At 41.1% G+C, this 21282-nt stretch overlaps 1 protein-coding gene across 1 annotated transcript in view; it reads left to right on the top strand.

The window, feature by feature from the left end:
- The window catches only part of ccdc146 (coiled-coil domain containing 146), a 116691-nt gene that overhangs the window by 51515 nt on the left and 43894 nt on the right, over window positions 1–21282 (top strand). Inside the window, exons 10-18 of the mRNA XM_061961429.2 lie at window positions 2630–2719; window positions 2927–3023; window positions 8514–8606; window positions 8788–8955; window positions 14024–14112; window positions 14351–14515; window positions 16144–16219; window positions 16293–16441; window positions 16519–16747. Coding sequence (XP_061817413.1) covers window positions 2630–2719; window positions 2927–3023; window positions 8514–8606; window positions 8788–8955; window positions 14024–14112; window positions 14351–14515; window positions 16144–16219; window positions 16293–16441; window positions 16519–16747 — 1156 coding nt within the window. The remainder of the gene's footprint in view (window positions 1–2629; window positions 2720–2926; window positions 3024–8513; window positions 8607–8787; window positions 8956–14023; window positions 14113–14350; window positions 14516–16143; window positions 16220–16292; window positions 16442–16518; window positions 16748–21282) is intronic.

Here is a 21282-nt window from a genome sequence, read left to right as displayed (position 1 = left end):
AGGCGGACCTGAGTGACGTGTTGACAGCCTGTTCACACGTCCGCTTTCCCACAATATAAACAGCTAATGATGGAGGGCGAGTTCTTGGTTTCTTATGTGGGTTTATTGTTAGGCAGTTTCATTAACGTCCTCCCAGCGCGGTAACAACACACAACAACAGTGTCTACCGTAAAGCAGTTGGTCTGCCGTAAACAGCAATGTTGTGACACTTTTAAACAGGACAATACTGCCATCTACTGTACATGCATATGTGACCCACCCATAATGTCACATTTTTGTGTTGATTTATTTATTTTATTTTGTGGTTTGAATTCGTTTTTGGAGCTGTCATTACACATTTATCAGTATTCACATTGGTCAGTAGGGGGCAGTAGGGCGTTTCTTCCCAATTGAATGCTATCACCTGCAGACCGGAAGTGTCTTGTCATTCTGATGAGCGCCACCAGTCTGTGAACAATTGAAACGTCCTGTGTGCTTTTTCCTCCTGTACAACAGGTTAGTTTTGGTGAATCAACTCACTGAATAATATCCATGTGGTCTACTATTTCCCATCTATAACATTTACTGTACTGTGCCAACTGTACTACTATAAGAATACATCTTTTCTATTGTTTTATTGAAAATAAAACATTTGGCTGTCATCTGTTTTAATTATGAGACACAATTGTGTCAAAGTCAGGATTTTTTATTTCATGCTTGAAATAAGAAATGATTACTTTGAAAAAGCAGTTTTATACTTGTGAGTGTTGATGACACAGCTTTGCAACACTTGATATTCTAGTTTCAAGCATGTTTTACTCAATATAGGTCATCAAAACTTAGAATTTCATGGCTGCAACACGTGCCAAAGTAGTTGGGAAAGGGCATGTTCACCACTGTGTTACATGGCCTTTCCTTTTAACAACACTCAGTAAACGTTTGGGAACTGAGGAGACACATTTTTGAAGCTTCTCAGGTGGAATTCTTTCCCATTCTTGCTTGATGTACAGCTTAAGTTGTTCAACAGTCCGGGGGTCTCCGTTGTGCTATTTTAGTAATGCACCACACATTTTCAATGGGAGACAGGTCTGGACTACTGGCAGGCCAGTCTAGTATCCGCACTCTTTTACTATGAAGCCACATTGATGTAAGACGTCGCTTGGCATTGTCTTGATGAAATAAGCAGGGGCGTCCATATTAACATTGCTTGGATGGCAACATATGTTGCTCCAAAACCTGTATGTACCTTTCAGCATTAATGGTGCCTTCACAGATGTGTAAGTTACCCATGTCTTGGGCACTAATACACCCCCATACCATCACACATGCTGGCTTTTACACTTTGCGCCTATAACAATCCGGATGGTTCTTTTCTTCTTTGGTCCGGAGGACACGACGTCCACAGTTTCCAAAAACAATTTGAAATGTGGACCACAGAACACTTTTCCACTTTGTATCAGTCCATCTTAGATGAGCTCAGGCCCAGCGAAGCCGACGGCGTTTCTGGGTGTTGTTGATAAACGGTTTTCGCCTTGCATAGGAGAGTTTTAACTTGCACTTACACGTGTAGTGACCAACTGTAGTTACTGACAGTGGTTTTCTGAAGTGATCCTGAGCCCATGTGGTGATATCATTTACACACTGATGTCGCTTGTTGATGCAGTACAGCCTGAGGGATCCAAGGTCACGGGCTGAGCTGCTTACGTGCAGTGATTTCTCCACATTCTCTGAACCCTTTGATGATATTACGAACCGTAGATGGTGAAGTCCCTAAATTCCTTGCAATAGCTGCTTGAGAAAGGTTTTTCTTAAACTGTTCAACAATTTGCTCAGGCATTTGTTGACAAAGTGGTGACCCTCGCCCCGTCCTTGTTTGTGAACGACTGAGCATTTCATGGAGTCTACTTTTATACCCAATCATGGCACCCACCTGTTCCCAATTAGCCTGTTCACCTGTGGGATGTTCCAAATAAGTGTTTGATGAGCATTCCTCAACTTTATCAGTATTTATTGCCACCTTTCCCAACTTCTTTGTCACGTGTTGCTGGCATCAAATTCTAAAGTTAATGATTATTTGCAAAAAAAAAATAAAGTTTATGAGTTTGAACATCAAATATGTTGTCTTTGTAGCATATTCAACTGAATATGGCTTGAAAATGATTTGCAAATCATTGTATTCTGTTTATATTTACATCTAACACAATTTCCCAACTCATATGGAAACGGGGTTTGTAAAACACTCTAACATAAAATCTGCTTAGTGAGAATAGTTATCTTATCAGACAGAAAAAAAGCAAATATCACCCTTATTTGAGATATTTAATCTTACTTGGATTTCAGTTTTTGCACTGTGGAGCCTATCTCAGCTGCATTTGGGCGGAAGGCGGGGTACACCCTGGACAAGTCGCCACCTCATCGCAGGGCCAACACAGATAGACAGACAACATTCACACACTAGGGCCCATTTAGTGTTGCCAATCAACCTATCCCCAGGTGCCAATCAATCAGGTGCCAATCAACCTATCCCCAGGTGCACGTCTTTGGAAGTGGGAGGAAGCCGGAGTAGCCATGCAAACTCCACACAGAAAGATCCTGAGGAAGTTGGTATTGTGAGGCACATGCACTAACCCATGCTTTTTTTTATTACCAGAGGGATCCTGGAAATGAAGTTGCAGAGTATCACGTGCGAGCATAAGCTTCTGTTCAAGAGTCAATCCATGCAGCTCAGAGAGAAAAAAAGGTAAAAATAAATAAATAATCAAGGCAATTTAATAATACATTGTCCTTGAGGGGGATTGGTGCTCGGGCCGTAGAATGAACACGGATACACCTCGGAATCAACGTATGCGTTTAAAGCTGATTAAAAGCTAATCAAACGTCTCCTGCGGTCTTCAACGTGCTTCATTTGAGACATTGATGCTGATGAAAGGTTTCCTGTCGGCTGCAGGCAGATGCAAGCCTTCAAGAGGATGGAGCGAGCGCTGACCATGGCCACCGAGCAGCTTCAACACACGCAATCTACCTGCGCCCACCTGCAAGCACAGGTGACCTACTGCATGTCAGCTTCTACTCAGTTTGCGCCTCAAAACACAGGTGTGTGGCACGTTACTTGACATTTGCCCTGACATCGGTGGCATGCAGTTTCCTGTAACTTCACTGTTCCGTACAGTTTGTGAAGCGAAAGAGAGAAGTCAAGGGAAAGGTGTCAGCACATATCACACGCACACCAAAGGAAATCACATTGACACATTAGGGATTCCGCGTATTTAGGAAATGTCGCAAACAAAGCCTATTTTTTTACTTTTACTGACGTCCAACTTGTGGCAGGATGCGTTGAAGTGCTTTTCAAATTCAACCAGCACATCCTTTCCAATTCAACAGCAACAATAAATCATTCATCGTCTTTATCTAAATGCTTGTTGACTATTATCACAGTGCTACCCGCGCTTTTTGTTAGTAATGCGTTCCAAAAGGTCCGCCAAAAACTGAAAAGCATGAAAAAAAACATGTTTTCATTCAAAATGTCAATTCAATTGGTCCCTTCCAGAAACCTAAAATATCAACACAAAATGTCATTTTACAGAGAGTAATTAGAGTTGTTCTATGCAAAAATACTAGTGCTGTCAAGTGATAATAATTAAAAAAAAAAAATCAGATTAATCCATACTTGCCAACCCTCCCGGATTTTCCGGGAGACTCCCGAAATTCAGCGCCTCTCCCGAAAACCTCCCGGGACAAATTTTCCTCGAAAATCTCCCGAAATTCATGGACCTGAGTCTGCTAACCCACAATATAACCAGCATACCTGCCCAATCACGTTATAACTGTAGAATGATGTTCTTGGTTTCTTATGTGAGTTTATTGTTAGGCAGTTTCATTAACGTCCTCCCAGCGCGGCAACAACACACAACAACAGCAGTCACGTTTTTGTATACCGTAAAGCAGTTCGTCTGCCGTAAACAGCAATGTTGTGACACTCTTAAACAGGACAATACTGCCATCTAGTGCATTTGATGAAAGCACTTTTGTGCGTGCCACACATCAATGCATCATCAGAGAGGGTGTTCAGCATGGTTAGAAAAATAGTGACAAGAGAATAGAACAAGGATGGACAATTCAACCCTTAACTCAACAATGAGTAGATGAGTGTTATGTGTGTATATGTGTAAATAAATGAACACTGTAATTCAAGTATTTATTTTTTTATATATATAATACAATTAATATATATATATATATATATATATATATATATATATATATATATATATATATATATATATACATATAATAAAATAAATATATATATATATATATATATATATATATATGTATGTATATATATATATATATATAGCTAGAATTCATTGAACGTCAAGTATTTGTTATATATATGAAATACTTGACTTGGTGAATTCTAGCTGTAAATATACTACTCCCCTTTTAGGCACGCCCCCAACCACGCCCCCCTCCCACCCCGACCACCCTCCCCCCACCTCCCGAAATCGGAGGTCTCAAGGTTGGCAAGTATGGATTAATCACACTCTTGAATTTTGATTACCGTATATTTCGGAATATAAGTCGCACCGGAGTATAAGTCGCACCTGCTGAAAATGCATAAAAAAGAAGGGGAAAAACATATATAAGTCGCACTGGAGTATAAGTCACATTTTTCGGGGAAATGTATTTGATAAAACCCAACACCAGTTTACCCCTTTTTTCCGGAGGGTTCGGCTTTTGATGTGATTTTTCGCCAAAGTATTGCCCCTGTTTTCATATAACGTCTCCATTGTCGTTAACCAAACATTGCGCATAACAAACTATGTTAAGTTGTTTATGTGTGTGTTTACTACATTATCTCTTATCTGTATGTACTTATGTACCTTGCTTGCTATATTGTAGCTAAGACTTTCAAAATGTGCACCTAATTCTTACTATACTTACCATATTTTTCAGATTATAAATCGCTCCGGAGTATAAATCGCACCGGCCAAATGTAAATGTGTTCCAAAAGGTCCGCCAAAAACTGAATCGCATGAAAAAAAAACATGTTTTCATTCAAAATGTCAATTCAATTGATCCCTTCCAGAAACCTACAATATCAACACAAAATGTCATTTTGTGTTGATAGTAATTATAGTAATTATAGTGTTTCTATGCAAAAATACTAGTGCTGTCAAGTGATCATGAAAAAAAAAAATCAGATTAATCACACTCTTGAATTTTGATTACCGTATTTTTCGGAGTATAAGTCGCACCTGCTGAAAATGCATACAAAAGAAGGGGAAAAACATATATAAGTCGCACTGGAGTATAAGTCGCATTTTTTGGGGAAATGTATTTGATAAAACCCAACACCAGTTTAACCCTTTTTTCCGGAGGGTTCGGCTTTTGATGTGATTTTTCGCCAAAATATTGCCCCTGTTTTCATATAGCGTCTCCATTGTCGTTAACCAAACATTGCGCATAACAAACTATGTTAAGCTGTTTATGTGTGTGTTTACTACATTATCTCTTATCTGTATGTACTTATGTACCTTGCTTGCTATATTGTAGCAAAGACTTTCAAAATGTGCACTTAATTCTTACTATACTTACCATATTTTTCAGATTATAAATCGCTCTGGAGTATAAATCGCACCGGCCAAAAATGCATAATAAAGAAGGAAAAAAACATATATAAGTCGCACTGGAGTATAAGTCGCATTTTTTGGGGAAGTGTATTTGATAAAAGCCAACAGCAAGAATAGACATTTGAAAGGCAATTTAAAATAAATAAAGAATAGTGAACAACAGGCTGAATAAGTGTACGTTATATGAGGCATAAATAACCAACTGGTATGTTAACGTAACATATTATGGTAAGAGTCATTCAAATAACTATAACATATAGAACATGCTATACAATCTGTCACTCCTAATCGCTAAATCCCATGAAATCTTATACGTCTAGTCTCTTACGTAAATGAGCTAAATAATATTATTTGATATTTTACGGTAATGTGTTAATAATTTCACACATAAGTTGCTCCTGAGTATAAGTCCCACCCCCAGCCAAACTATGAAAAAAACTGCAACTTATAGTCCGAAAAATACGGTAATTATGATTCATCACAGGTATTATTTGCTCGCATGAATACAATTTGCTTAAGAAAACACCCAAATATTTGGATACAAATGCAATTTTGTAGTCAGAATCTCATACTGAACTACAAGTCGTTGATTTGCTCAAAACTAGGTTACAATACCGTATTTTTCGGATTATAAATCGCGTTTTTTTTCATAGTTTGGCCACCGACTTATACTTTGGAGCGACTTATGTGTGAAATTATTAACACAATACCGTAAAATATCAAATAATATTATTTAGCTCGTTCATGTAAGAGATTAGACGTATATCAGCAATCGTCTCACACACACACGTCAACCAATACAAATTTGGCCGGGGCGGGTCATGGCAGAAGTGCATTGTGGAAAAAAAGATTCTACCTGCTACTATTTAGGTACTTATGAAGACTAATTAGGAGTGACAGATTGTTTGGTAAACATATACTGTAGCATGTTCTATATGTTATAGTTATTTGAATGACTCTTACCATAATATGTTACGTTAACATACCAGTTGGTTATTTATGCCTCATATAACGTACACTTATTCACCCTGTTGTTCACTATTCTTTATTTATTTTAAATTGCCTTTCAAATGTCTATTCTTGCTGTTGGCTTTTATCAAATACATTTCCCCCAAAAATGCGACTTATACTCCAGTGCGACTTATATATGGTTTTTTTCTTCTTTATTATGCATTTTCGGCCGGTGCGACTTATACTCCAGAGCGATTTATAATCTGAAAAATATGGTAAGTATAGTAAGAATTAGGTGCACATTTTGAAAGTCTTTGCTACAATATAGCAAGCAAGGTACATAAGTACATACAGATAAGAGATAATGTAGTAAACACACACATAAACAACTTAACATAGTTTGTTACGCGCAATGTTTGGTTAATGACAATGGAGACGTTATATGAAAACAGGGGCAATACTTTGGCGAAAAATCACATCAAAAGCCGAACCTTCCGAAAAAAGGGGCAAACAAAAAGCTTTCAGGAAAAGAGAGCGGATGAGGGTATGTCTACAGAATATATTAATTGATGAAAACTTTATTCATTACTCGCGGTTTTACGTAAATTATTATCCATAAACTGTGTTTACCAATAATTTAGCTTAAAAACTTTTTTTTTTTTCAATCATTCGAGTACATTCGGGTAGTCTTGTGTAATGCAGTATTTTGTGTCTATTTAGGTATGGTTAACCTGAGTGCTGAAATCGTGGAAAAATATATGTTCTTAGCGCGCCTGAAATGGGCTGTCTGCACTCTCAAAGTGCATGTTGTTGCCAAATGTATTTCATATGCTGTAAACCTAGTTCATAGTTGTTAGTTTCCTTTAATGCCAAACAAACACATACCAATCGTTGGTTAGAAGGCGATCGCCAAATTCGTCCTCGCTTTCTCCCGTGTCGCTGGCTGTCGTGTCGTTTTCGTGGGTTTCGCTTGCATACGGTTCAAACCGATATGGCTCAATAGCTTCAGTTTCTTCTTCAGTTTCGTTTTCGCTACCTGCCTCCACACTACAACCATCCGTTTCAATACATGCGTAATCTGTTGAAACGCTTAAGCCGCTGAAATCCGAGTCTGAATCCGAGCTAATGTCGCTATAGCTTGCTGTTCTATCCGCCATGTTTGTTTGTGTTGGCATCACTATGTGACGTCACAGGAAAATGGACGGGTGTATATAACGATGGTTAAAATCAGGCACTTTGAAGCTTTTTTTTAGGGATATTGCGTGATGGGTAAAATTTTGAAAAAAACTTCGAAAAATATAATAAGCCACTGGGAACTGATTTTTAATGGTTTTAACCCTTCTGAAATTGTGATAATGTTCCCCTTTAATAATCAAATGTAAACAATCAAATGCAGATACTTTTTCTTATGCCTTCTGATGTCTCTCTCTCTCTCTCTCTCTGCTCACTACTTGCTGTCCATATCCTACCAAGTCAGACCTACACTGTTCCAATATCCATTTCTCTGTTCTCAATTGTTGATGACTGATGATAACAACCAAACCCAACCTCCCCTCCCCCCCCGGATTGTAAATAATGTAAATAATTCAACGTGATGATCTTGTGTGATGTCTGTATTATGATGATAGTATATATGATAGTATATATCTGTATCATGAATTAAACAAGTGGAAAAACGTATTGGGGTGTTACCATTTAGTGGTCAATTGTACGGAATATGTACTTCACTGTGCAACCTACTAATAAAAGTCTCAATCAATCAATAAGAAGTTACATGACCTTGTTTAGTTTACCATTGCAACTTTTTCTCCTATGAAAGGCGAGGGATACAAACATGGAGGTACCACTGTGTTTGTATTTCCACACATAATTGGAAGTTTCAACGCTGTTGAGACTGAGCAAAAGCAGACATAAAACTTTTCACTGTGACTTTCTGACTTCAATTTCTAGTTAGAGCCTCTTCCAAAAAGAGGGGCCAGAGTCGCGCAGAGGATGGCTCTTCAGAAAGAAGTGGATGCTCTCAAAGTCAGCTTTGAAAAACAGGTGAGGACGTGGGCGCCGCGTGTGGGCGCAAGCAATATCTTTCTGCCGCCTCATTAGTCCTGCATATCTACAACGGTGAGAAACAAAGCATAGCATTGTCTAGAATATGTCCTTTTCACTACAAGCAAAAACAACAGCTGAGAACAATGGTGAACACAAAGCCGTTGTCCTCCCTTGCTAGTTGTCAAGAAGCAAAGAAGCCAGCCAGAAGCAGCAGCAGTATGGGATCATTCAGGAGCTGCTGAGGGAGTCAGACGGCCTGAGAGAAGAACTGCATCATCTCCGCTGTCTCACATACATTAAAGCAGAGGAGAGGGGCCACAAGCACCGGGAGATGTTACGAGCTCAGGTACAGCAGAAACACACACTAATATTACACTGACTTAGGGGTGTAACGCTACGTGTATTTGTACTCAACCGTTTCGCTACGGGGGGTTCGGTTCGGTTCGGAGGTGTACCCAACCAATTTCCACACCAACATATTAAGCTAAACTAAAGTCTTAACAAGCTGCTTCGCACAGCAACCAGCATTGTCCCACCCACACAACCATCTGATTGGCTACACACAGAGCGCTAACAGCCAATCAGCAGTGCGTATTCAGAGCGGTAACAGCCAATCAGCAGTGTGTATTCAGAGCGCATGTAGTCAGTGCTTAGCGTTTAGCAGGTAAGCATCAGGCAGCGGACTCTCCCCAAATTATAATAAACACCTCCCAGTCAACTACCGTATTGTTCGGACTATAAGTCGCAGTTTTTTTCATAGTTTGGCCGGGCTCCAGTGCGACTTATGGATGTTTTTTTCCTTCTTTATTATGCATTTTTGGCAGGTGCGACTTATACTCGGGTGCGACTTATACTCCGAAAAATACGGTACTAGTAACATCACTAGGAGCCCGTCATACTTGCCAACCTTGAGACCTCTGATTTCGGGTGGAGGGGGGTGGGGGCGTGGTCGGGGGTGGGGCGGGGCGCGGTTAAGAGGGGAGAAGTATATTGACAGCTAGAATTCACCAAGTCAAGTATTTCCTACATATATATATATATATATATATATATATATATGTCTTAATAAGGTTATCCAAAAAATAGTGCTCGATACCGTAGTAGAGCGCAATATATGTATGTGTGGGAAAAAAATCACAAGACTATTTCATCTCTACAGGCCTGTTTCATGAGGGGGGGTACCCTCAATCATCAGGAGATTTTAATGGGAGCATTCGCATACCATGGTTTATATAGGGCACAGAGTGGGTGGGTACAGGCTGGTGTAGGGGCGTGGTGATTGGCTCATGTGTTACCTAGGAGGTGTTTCCGTCTGTGGCGGCCTGCTGTTACAATTTCGCTGCGCTTCAGGAACAAAAACCTGCGAAATACCACAGAACTCAGCAAACACATTTGGGACCTCAAAGACAATAATGTTGAATATTCAATAACATGGCAAATTCTTGCATCCAGCACACCTTACAATAGTGGTAATAAAAGATGCAACCTATGCTTGAAAGAGAAACTGTTTATTATTTACCGTCCAGACCTGTCATCACTCAACAAGCGCAGCGAAATTGTAACAGCATGCCGCCATAGACGGAAACACCTCCTAGGTAACACATGAGCCAATCACCACGCCCCTACGCCAGCCTGTACCCACCCACTCTGTGCCCTATATAAACCATGGTATGCGAATGCTCCCATTAAAATCTCCTGATGATTGAGGGTACCCCCCCTCATGAAACAGGCCTGTAGAGATGAAATAGTCTTGTGATTTTTTTCCCACACATACATATATATATATATATATATATATATATATATATATATATATATAGATATCTACATCCTGAAAATATGCAAACAAAACTGTGTTTAGACAATTGATACTTCAAACTTGCATAAATAAATCTTAAGGAATATAACATAATTTGGCTTCTGAGAGTTTCAAAATGTAATGAATAAAATGCTTAAGTTGTTGATAAACAAGCAATTATTTAAATAATTAAATATGGTCATTTTAAATGAATTATTATGATAATTTAAAATCAATTATTTCAAATATGTTTATTTTAATGTATAATTGTATGGCTGGATGTAATAAGGAGTCAGGAAAAAATACAAATAAAAATACAATTAATTTTGATGTTTTTAGCAAAATATAGTAAACATGTATTTAGTTGTTTTTTTTGTAAATTAATAAATATATTTATTTTTAGGTAAGATAAACATAATAATACAATTTATCTCTAGTCTGGATGATTTAGTTCTTGTCACCCTGTTGTCCTCCCGTCATGAAAAAAGGCTGTCCTCAACTCAGGTCCGCATGGAGCTGGAGGGGGCGTGGCTTCCAGCTCCGGCTGAAAATCGGGAGATTTTCGGGAGAATATTTGTCCCGGGAGGTTTTCGGGAGAGGCGCTGAATTTCGGGAGTCTCCCGGAAAATTCGGGAGGGTTGGCAAGTATGGAGCCCGTTGACCTTCTAGAAATATAAACTGCAGCTCAGCTCGCTCGCAGTCCTGGCTTGAGGTGAAGGCTAATTCGCTTTTAGCGTAATGTTAGCTCATTTTACGGTGCGTGTGTGTGTGTGTGTTACGGACACCAAAGCCCTGTCTGTCTGTTATTTCACTTGACCTTTTTCTGTGTTGAGCTGTGTTGAAGCAGCAAAAAAGGACATTATGTTAAATGAAGAGTTTCTGTCTCTGATAGTTGATATAATAATGTAAGTGCACCATTAAGCCTACATGAACTCCATGGTGTTCAGGGATGAATTGTCTCTCCTATTGCTATTGTACTATTTTTTTTTCAGCTATAGTTACATGAATCATTAGCAATGGAGCAGCCTAGTTTTGAATGGCAGGGTCCCTGCTATCACATGTTGATAAAAATATAACATTTGGTCATGTAAAGGGTCTTTGACTAGCATTTTTGTAGTTGGACTTTTAAACAATTGAGGATTTTGTTGCATAATTGATTTTTTTTAGATAGGCTTTAAAATATGATGATTTTGTCAAAGATTATGTGACCATTTTTTCGATAACATTTTTAAAATAGGCTCTTAAAAATGAATGATTGGGGAAGTGGCGAAGTTGGTAGAGTGGCCGTGCCAACAATCGGAGGGTTGCTGGTTACTGGGGTTCAATCCCCACCTTCTACCATCCTAGTCACGTCCGTTGTGTCCTTGGGCAAGACACTTCACCCTTGCTCCTGATGGGGGCTGGTTAGCGCCTTGCATGGCAGCTCCCGCCATCAGTGTGTGAATGTGTGTGTGAATGGGTGAATGTGGAAATAGTGTCAAAGCGCTTTGAGTACCTTGAAGGTAGAAAAGCGCTATACAAGTATAACCCATTTATCATTTATTTATTTAATAAAAATCAACTACAGGCTTCCCAAATGCTGTAATGAATTAAGCATGATGAGTTGACTCTGTCAACACCGTGTATGGTGAGGATGGTGTTCTGCTGACCTCGACTGCGGATGTTGTGGATCGGTGGAGGGAATACTTCAAAGACCTCCTCAATCCCACCAACACGTCTTCCTATGAGGAATCAGGGTCTGGGGAATCTGTGGTGGGCTCTCCTATTTCTGGGGCTGAGGTTGCTGAGGTAGTTAAAAAGCTCCTCGGTGGCAAGGCCCCAGGGGTGGATGAGATCCGCCCGGAGTTCCTTAAGGCTCTGGATGCTGTGGGGCTGTCTTGGTTGACAAGACTCTGCAGCATCGCGTGGACATCGGGGGCGGTACCTCTGGATTGGCAGACCGGGGTGGTGGTTCCTCTATTTAAGAAGGGGAACCGGAGGGTGTGTTCTAACTATCGTGGGATCACACTCCTCAGCCTTCCCGGTAAGGTCTATTCAGGTGTACTGGAGAGGAGGCTACGCCGGATAGTCGAACCTCGGATTCAGGAGGAACTGTGGTTTTCGTCCTGATCGTGAAACTGTGGACCAGCTCTATACTCTCGGCAGGGTTCTTGAGGGTGCATGGGAGTTTGCCCAACCAGTCTACATGTGTTTTGTGGACTTGGAGAAGGCATTGGACCGTGTCCCTCGGGAAGTCCTGTGGGGAGTGCTCAGAGAGTATGGGGTATCGGACTGTCTGATTGTAGCTGTCCGCTCCCTGTATGATCAGTGTCAGAGTTTGGTCCAGTAAGTCGGACACGTTTCCAGTGAGGGTTGGACTCCGCCAAGGCTGCCCTTTGTCACCGATTCTGTTCATAACTTTTATGGACAGAATTTCTAGGCGCAGTCAAGGCGTTGAGGGGATCCGGTTTAGTGGCTGCAGGATCAGGTCTCTGCTTTTTGCAGATGATGTGGTCCTGATGGCTTCATCTGGCCAGGATCTTCAGCTCTCACTGGATCGGTTCGCAGCCGAGTGTGAAGCGACTGGGATGAGAATCAGCACCTCCAAGTCCGAGTCCATGGTTCTCGCCCGGAAAAGGGTGGAGTGCCATCTCCGGGTTGGGGAGGAGATCTTGCCCCAAGTGGAGGAGTTCAAGTACCTCGGAGTCTTGTTCACGAGTGAGGGAAGAGTGGATCGTGAGATGGACAGGCGGATCGGTGCGGCGTCTTCAGTAATGCGGACGCTGTATCGATCCGTTGTGGTGAAGAAGGAGCTGAGCCGGAAGGCAAAGCTCTCAATTTACCGGTCGATCTACATTCCCATCCTTACCTATGGTCATGAGCTTTGGGTTATGACCGAGAGGACAAGATCACGGGTACAGGCGGCCGAAATGAGTTTCCTCCGCCGGGTGGCGGGGCTCTCCCTTAGAGATAGGGTGAGAAGCTCTGTCATCCGGGGGGAGCTCAAAGTAAAGCCGCTGTTCCTCCACATGGAGAGGAGCCAGATGAGGTGGTTCGGGCATCTGGTCAGGATGCCACCCGAACGCCTCCCTAGGGAGGTGTTTAGGGCACGTCCGACCGGTAGCAGGCCACGGGGAAGACCTAGGACATGTTGGGAAGACTATGTCTCCCGGCTGGCCTGGGAACGCCTTGGGAGGAGCTGGACAAAGTGGCTGGGGAGAGGAGGGTCTGGGCTTCCCTGCTTAGGCTGCTGCCCCCGCGACCCGACCTCGGATAAGCGGAAGAAGATGGATGGATGGAGTTGACTTGAAACTGTTTAATGTTGCACTTTTTATATGTAGAAGAAAAGTTTTGTCATTTTATTTCATCTGAGCAACAACTTGAGGCAGTTTAATGTTGATTAACGTGGGCAGAATTATTATAGTGTTCCCAATGTTAAAAGGATAAAGCCATTGTTTACAAATTTGGTAAATAAATAACCAAAAAATGTATATTTTGTTGTTTTCTTACTGTACCGAAAATGAACCGAACCGTGACCTCTAAACCGAAATGTTTGTGTACCGTTACACCCCTACACTGACTAATGTTTTTGCGATTTTAAAGGCCCCTCTTCCTGTGTCATTTCATCCGTCCACAGCAAATGAACCAACACATCCGACAGGAACTGCAAGAGAAGGAGCTCATCGCCATGCACCACAGCAAGCTGAGTGCTATGCTGCAGCGCAGGTGTCACGCTTGTTTTTCCCCGCTGCCAACTTCCCCTCCTTTTAATGTTTGCAAGGATAAGGACACAACCCTATATATGTGACCACTTTCCCCCAAAAACTCATTTTGGCAATTTACGACGCTCACCTCGCACCGCCGGCGAGAGCACGGAGCTCTCGCTTAAAAGGCATCTGTTGTCTGCAGACACTGATTACAAGCCCGACTGAGCCGCTAATTAATTGTTCCTTTTATTCCTCAGACTGCTACAGTACGGCGAACTTTGCGACGCAATCACCGAGGAGAAAAATAAGTATGTCAAGCTAAAGCAAATTGCCTCGGAGAGCCTCGCCGAGTTACTGGAGCAGGTGAAGGTGCTGGAAAATGAGCTGCAGATCCAGAAAAGTATTGTGACCAGGAAGGACAGGTGTGTGCGTAATGTAACATATCTATTCCCTCACATTGGACCAAATATGTTTTTTTATAGGGATGTCCGATAATGGCTTTTTGCCGATATCCGATATTCCGATATTGTCCAACTCTTTAATTACCGATACCGATATCAATCGATATATACAGTCGTGGAATTAACACATTATTATGCCTAATTTGGACAACCAGGTATGGTGAAGATAAGGTCCTTTTTAAAAAAAATTCATAAAATAAAATAAGATGAATAAATTAAAAACATTTTCTTGAATAAAAAAGAAAGTAATACAATATAAAAACAGTTACATAGAAACTAGTAGTTAATGAAAATGAGTAAAATGAAGTGTTAAAGGTTAGTACTATTAGTGGAGCAGCAGCACGCACAATCATGTGTGCTTACGGACTGTATCCCTTGCAGACTGTATTGATATATATTGATATATAATGTAGGAACCACAATATTAATAACAGAAAGAAACAACCCTTTTGTGTGAATGAGTGTAGTAAATGGGGGAGGGAGTTTTTTGGGGTTGGTGCACTAATTGTAAGTGTATCTTGTGTTTTTTATGTTGATTTAATAAAAAAAACAAAACAAAAAAAACCCGATACCGATAATAAAAAAAAAAACGATACCGATAATTTCCGATATTGCATTTTAACGCATTTATCAGAATATTAATAACAGAAAGAAACAACCCTTTTGTGTGAATGAGTGTAGTAAATGGGGAAGGGGTTTTTTGGGGTTGGTGCACTAATTGTAAGTGTATCTTGTGTTTTTTATGTTGATTTAATAAAAAAAAACAAAAAAAAAAAAACCCGATACCGATAATAAAAAAAAACGATACCGATAATTTCCGATATTACATTTTAACGCATTTATCAGCCGGTAAAATCGGCAGGCCGATATTATCGGACATCTCTACCGATATATACAGTCGTGGAATGAACACATTATTATGCCTAATTTTGTTGGATGCATTAAACAATGTAACAAGGTTTTCCAAAATAAATCAACTCAAGTTATGGAAAAAAATGCCAACATGGCACTGCCATATTTATTATTGAAGTCACAAAGTGCATTATTTTTTTTAACATGCCTTTTTAACATGCATGAGGAGGTTGAGGTGGGCGGGGTTCGGGGGGTGGGTATATTGTAGCATCCCGAAAGAGTTAGTGCTGCAAGGGGTTCTGGGTTTTTTGCTCTGTTGTGTTTATGTTGTGTTACGGTGCGGATGTTCTCCCGAAATGTGTTTGTCATGGGTTCACAGTGTGGCGCATATTTGTAACAGTGTTAAGGTTGTTTATACGGCCACCCTCAGTGTGACCTGTATGGTTGTTGACCAAGTATGCCTTGCATTCACTTGTGTGTGTGAAAAGCCGTAGATATTATGTGATTGGGCCGGCACGCAAAGGCAGTGCCTTTAAGGTTTATTGGCGCTCTACGTCCGTGTACACAGCGGCGTTTTAAAAAGTCATACATTTTACTTTTTGAAACCGATACCGATCATTTCAGATATTACATTTTTTTTATTATCGGACATCTCTTGACAATCTGTGTTTGTATAGTGTTATGCTTTGAGAAGATATCCTAAAATGGTGGCTGAATGTGATTTTGCTTTTTTACAGGTTACTGAGGAAAGTTGATATGAAGATCTCCAAAAGCAGCAAAATGAAGGATAAATTACGCAACAACATCAACAAGGTCTCGGCTGCTCTTAAGTGCCATAAATTGACAAGTACTGGGAGTCGTAGAATTTGTGTTTTGCTTCCCATAGGTTGCTTGGCAGAGCCGTCAGGTGAGTCAGGAGCGTGAGGACATTGAAGTGGAGTTACGGAGGCTGAGGCAAACCATCAGCCACCAGGAGCAAGCACTTCTCCATATGAACAAGACCCAGGAAGGAATCGTGCAGCGGCGCAATCTGCTGTGTGTCTGAGGCCCCATTCAAGTAGGCCATTTCAAAAAATGAGCATGTCTCATATCTTTTTGATGTTCTTCTGCAGAGGCATCCAGCTGCTGGAGCACGAGGAGGTGTTGTTCGACTACCAGAAGAAGGTGAACATGCAGGAGGCGGCCATCACCGAGGGCGACCTGGAGCTGGAGAACCTGGAGAAGGACATGAGAGATTTGAAGTTGGCCATCAGCGAGTTGACCAGACAGATCGGCTTCAAGGGGAAGGAGGTGCTGGTCCAGAAGGAGCTGGAGGAGCAGCTGACCATGCTGCAGATAGAGGTAGGCTTGCCTGTTCCCTTCCTTCCAGTATGTGTTCTGTTGCAGGGCTCAAAATTAACTGCCGCGACCGCCCTTGTCATTTGCCGTGATGCCCTAAAAAATTGACCAACATCTGCGGCAAGAACATGACTTTTTACTACTCAGTGGCCTAGTGGTTAGAGCAGTGGTTCTTAACCTTGTTGGAGGTACCGAACACCACCACTTTCATATGCACATTCACCCATCCCTCTTTTTTTTTCAAATTTAAGACAAAGTTATTATGTTTTTGGTAACACTTTTCTATTCTAAGTAACAAAGACTTCATTTAGAGTTTTTTGGTTAGGGTTAGAGTTAGAGTGTTAGGGCCAGGGTTAGAGGGTCAGGGTTATAATAAGGCCATGCCGAATAAGGCATTAAAGGCCTACTGAAATGAGATTTTCTTATTTAAACGGGGATAGCAGGTCCATTCTATGTGTCATACTTCATCATTTGGCGATATTGACATATTCTTGCTGAAAGGATTTAGTAGAGAACATCGACGATAAAGTTCTCAACTTTTGGTCGCTGATGAAGAAGCCTTGCCTGTAGCGGAAGTAGCAGACGAGTAGCGTGACGTCACAGGTTGTGGAGCTCCTCACATCTGCACATTGTTTACAATCATGGCCACCAGCAGCCAGAGCGATTCGGACCGAGAAAGCGACGATTTCCCCATTAATTTGAGCGAGGATGAAAGATTTGTGGATGAGGAAAGTGAGAGTGAAGGACTAGAGGGCAGTGGGAGTGATTCAGATAGGGAAGATGCTGTGTGTCATGTCTGTGTAATCATGTTTTGTTCTAAGTCATGTTTTGTTTAGTTTCTGGCTTTTCACTCCCTTGTCTTGTTTGCATGATTACCCATTAGTTTCACCTGTTCCACGTTTGGACTCATTGTGCACTCTTGTTTGTCACCATAGCAACCATTAGTTTTCACCTGTCACGTCACGCACCTGTTTCACGTTTTGAGTCACGCACCTGCTTTCACTAATCATGTCCATAGTATTTAAGTTCATTCATTTTCTGTTGTTCGTCCTGACGACCTCAACACATTTATGCTCTGTTCATGCCTGATACTTCTTTTCATGTCAATTCCTCAAGCAACTACTTTTGTCCAAGCCAAGTAAGTTTTTGTTCCATATTTATAGTCTTTTTGGTTTCATAGTTTGTTCTCCGCCATTGTGCATGTTTTTTGTTTGTACTTTTCTTGCTATAGTCTTTTGGTTTTATAGTTTATTCTCCGCCACTGTGCGCGCTTTCATTTATTCCTTTTTTTGATAATAATAAATCATGTACCTTCATTCCCGTCTCGCACGAGCCAACTTTCCGTTGCATCCTGGAAAAGCACACACCCCGGACCAAGTCATGACATTGTGAGAGGCGGGTGGAACCTGATATTCAGCTGGGAATGACTAAAACAGTAAATAAACACAAGACATATATATACTCTATTAGCCACAACACAACCAGGCTTATATTTAATATGCCACAAATTAATCCCGCATAACAAACACCTCCCACCTACCCTGCCATATAACCCGCCAATACAGCTCAAACACCTGCACAACACACTCAATCCCACAGCCCAAAGTACTGTTCACCTCCCCAAAGTTCATACAGTACATATATTTCCCCAAAGTACGGGCAAGCGATCAAATGTTTGGAAGCCGCAGCTGCATGCGTACTCACGGTACCGCGTCTGCGTATCCAACTCACAGTCCTCCTGGTAAGAGTCTCTGTTGTCCCAGTTCTCCACAGGCCAACGGTAAAGCTTGACTGTCATCTTCCGGGAATGTAAACAATGAAACACCGACTGTGTTATCCGGCACAACAGTCAGGGGGTGCATTCTACGGCGGGGGTGCGTTATCCGGCACAACACCTGCCGCAATACACCGCTTTCTTCTTTGCTGTCTCCATTGTTCATTGAACAAATTGCAAAAGATTCACCAACACAGATGTCCAGAATACTGTGGAATTTTGCGATGAAAACAGACGACTTAATAGCTGGCCACCATGCTGTCCCGAAATGTCCTCTACAATCCGTGACGTCACGCGCAGGCGTCATCATACCGAGACGTTTTCAGCAGGATATTTCGCGCGAAATTTAAAATTGCACTTTAGTAAACTAACTCGGCCGTATTGGCATGTGTTGCAATGTTAAGATTTCATCATTGATATATAAACTATCAGACTGCGTGGTCGCTAGTAGTGGCTTTCAGTAGGCCTTTAATAAGTTCTTAATAATGACTAGTTAAGAGCCAATATGTTACTAATTTGCATGTTAATAAGCAACTAATTAATGGTGAATATGTTCCCCATACTAAAGTGTTACCATGTTTTTTACTGGTGCACAAAATGAAGCGTGCATGAACATCACCTTGTTCAAAGAACAAAAGCAACACAGTGCATAAACTCACAACAAATGACACACCTGCAAATCAGTCTGACTTCTGCTGTTGTTGTATCCGTAATACGCCGATAGGGAGAAGTTTGTATTTACACGATGAGTCGGGTGTGTCTTGACGTCCGCCGAACCCCTGAGCCTGACTCACCGAACCCCTAGGGTTCCATCGAACCCAGGTTAAGAACCACTGGGTTAGAGTGTCCGCCCTGAGATGGGTAGGTTGTGAGTTCAAACCCCGGCCGAGTCATACCAAAGACTATACAAATGGGAGCCATTACCTCCCTGCTTGGCACTCAGCATCAAGGGTTGGAATTGGGGGTTAAATCACCAAAAATTATTACTGGGCCCGGCCACCGCTGCTGCCCACTGCTCCCCTCACCTCCCAGGGGGTGAACAAGGGGATGGGTCAAATGCAGAGGACACATGTCACCACACTTAGTGTGTGATTGACAATCATTGGTACTTTAATTTAACTTTAACTTAAGGACAAGGGATGTAACAGTAAACGGTATAATGATGATTTGCGATAAAATTCCAGACGGTTAGTAATACGGTCTAATTCTTTAATTAATGAAACACCGTCATTTATTAATACTTTTTAGGCAAAACAAAGTCAGGCGCATGCACATTACCGTCGTTTGGCTTGATAATCATGGCAGACGAACTACACGGACTTTGCTGCGGAGATTTCCCCTCGGAGTAAACGGAGCCAAGCGCTTGGTTTAACATCATCTTCCCTCGCTTCTCGGCATGCGTTTAAGAGCGCAATTCTGTGTTTAGATGGAGACAGGTGTGGACAATATCGGCGACAGACGCACTTGTCCCCACACTAAATGTATGCAGCGAAGGAGAAAACTATCTGATGTTACTTTTATTTTCTCAATACAGCGTCCTTCAGCTGCTGTGACTAAGAGTTAATGAAGTGAGGAAACATGCAGAAGGCGATGTGTCGTGAACGTTGTCACAAACTTGTTTATAAAGTCTTCAGTTTGTTTACTAGGATATTCACCCGTCCTTTATTTAACTGCAAACTATATCAGTGTTCAAATAACATCAATACTAGCTAAAATGTTTTGTCATCTCATTGTGTATGTTGTGTATTCGATGTGAGAGGTGTCACTCCACTTTATTTTTGTTGTTGGCCAAACCGTTGTACTGAACCACAAGGAGGCGTTCGAGAAGAACAAAGCTTGTTTATTAGTTCATCTTCATTAGCCAAACTGCTTTGTGTTTATTTTGATATCAAAAAGTAAATGCCATGTTGGTTTGTTTTTTTACATTACTTGTGTTTTTTTCATGTCACAAAGTTACTTTAAAACCCATTCATGTGACACAGCATTTTGTTAATGTTTTATTGTGTATAGTTAATTTCCTATACGACATATTTCTGCTCAAAGTCTTAATGGATCATTCCCTATACATCATCTACAAGTACATATGAATGTACATAACTTAAAAAAATAAATAAATCATTTCAAAAAATATCAAAATGTAAAGATAGAGATAAAGGCATCATGAAATGACAAATGCAGAGGACACATTTCACCACACCTAGTGTGTATGTGACAATCATTGGTACTTTAACTTAACTTTAACTTTACACATACAAACTGTAGCACACAAAAAAGCACATTTATTAAAAAAACGTTATTATGGTCTTACCTTTACTTATAAATGAAGTCCATGCGCCGCTGTTGTGCTGGATTAATGCACCCCTGCCGTGGAATGCACCCCCTGACGGGAGTGTTATATCAACTAAAGCCCTCCCTTAAACTTTCCACGTGCAAGATTGAATCTATTTAAAAAAGTGTAACCGAGGGTTTATAAATGTGGCCTATACTGTATGAAACTACAAAATAACAAACACAGAGGCTCCAGTTTACACAAGGACCACTTTATTTACCTTCTTTCAAAAACCTCCGCTCCACTCCAACGTGTCATCACTTCCGCTCTTAGCGCCTTCAAAATAAGAGCTCAAGGCATATACTGTATAACAGCGCATAACAGGAACTTAACATCACAAAGAGGAAAGCCCATAAAAATAGGTTACAAAAGTTATTTAATAAGAAGCCAAAAAGTGCAAAAACAATAATGTTCGTGTTGGAGGAGTTGTGAATT

Source organism: Nerophis lumbriciformis, linkage group LG05, assembly GCF_033978685.3.
Source record: "Nerophis lumbriciformis linkage group LG05, RoL_Nlum_v2.1, whole genome shotgun sequence".
Classification (NCBI taxonomy): domain Eukaryota; kingdom Metazoa; phylum Chordata; class Actinopteri; order Syngnathiformes; family Syngnathidae; genus Nerophis; species Nerophis lumbriciformis.
The sequence above is the reverse complement of the archived record's forward strand: the minus strand, read 5'-3'. Positions and strand labels throughout refer to the sequence as shown.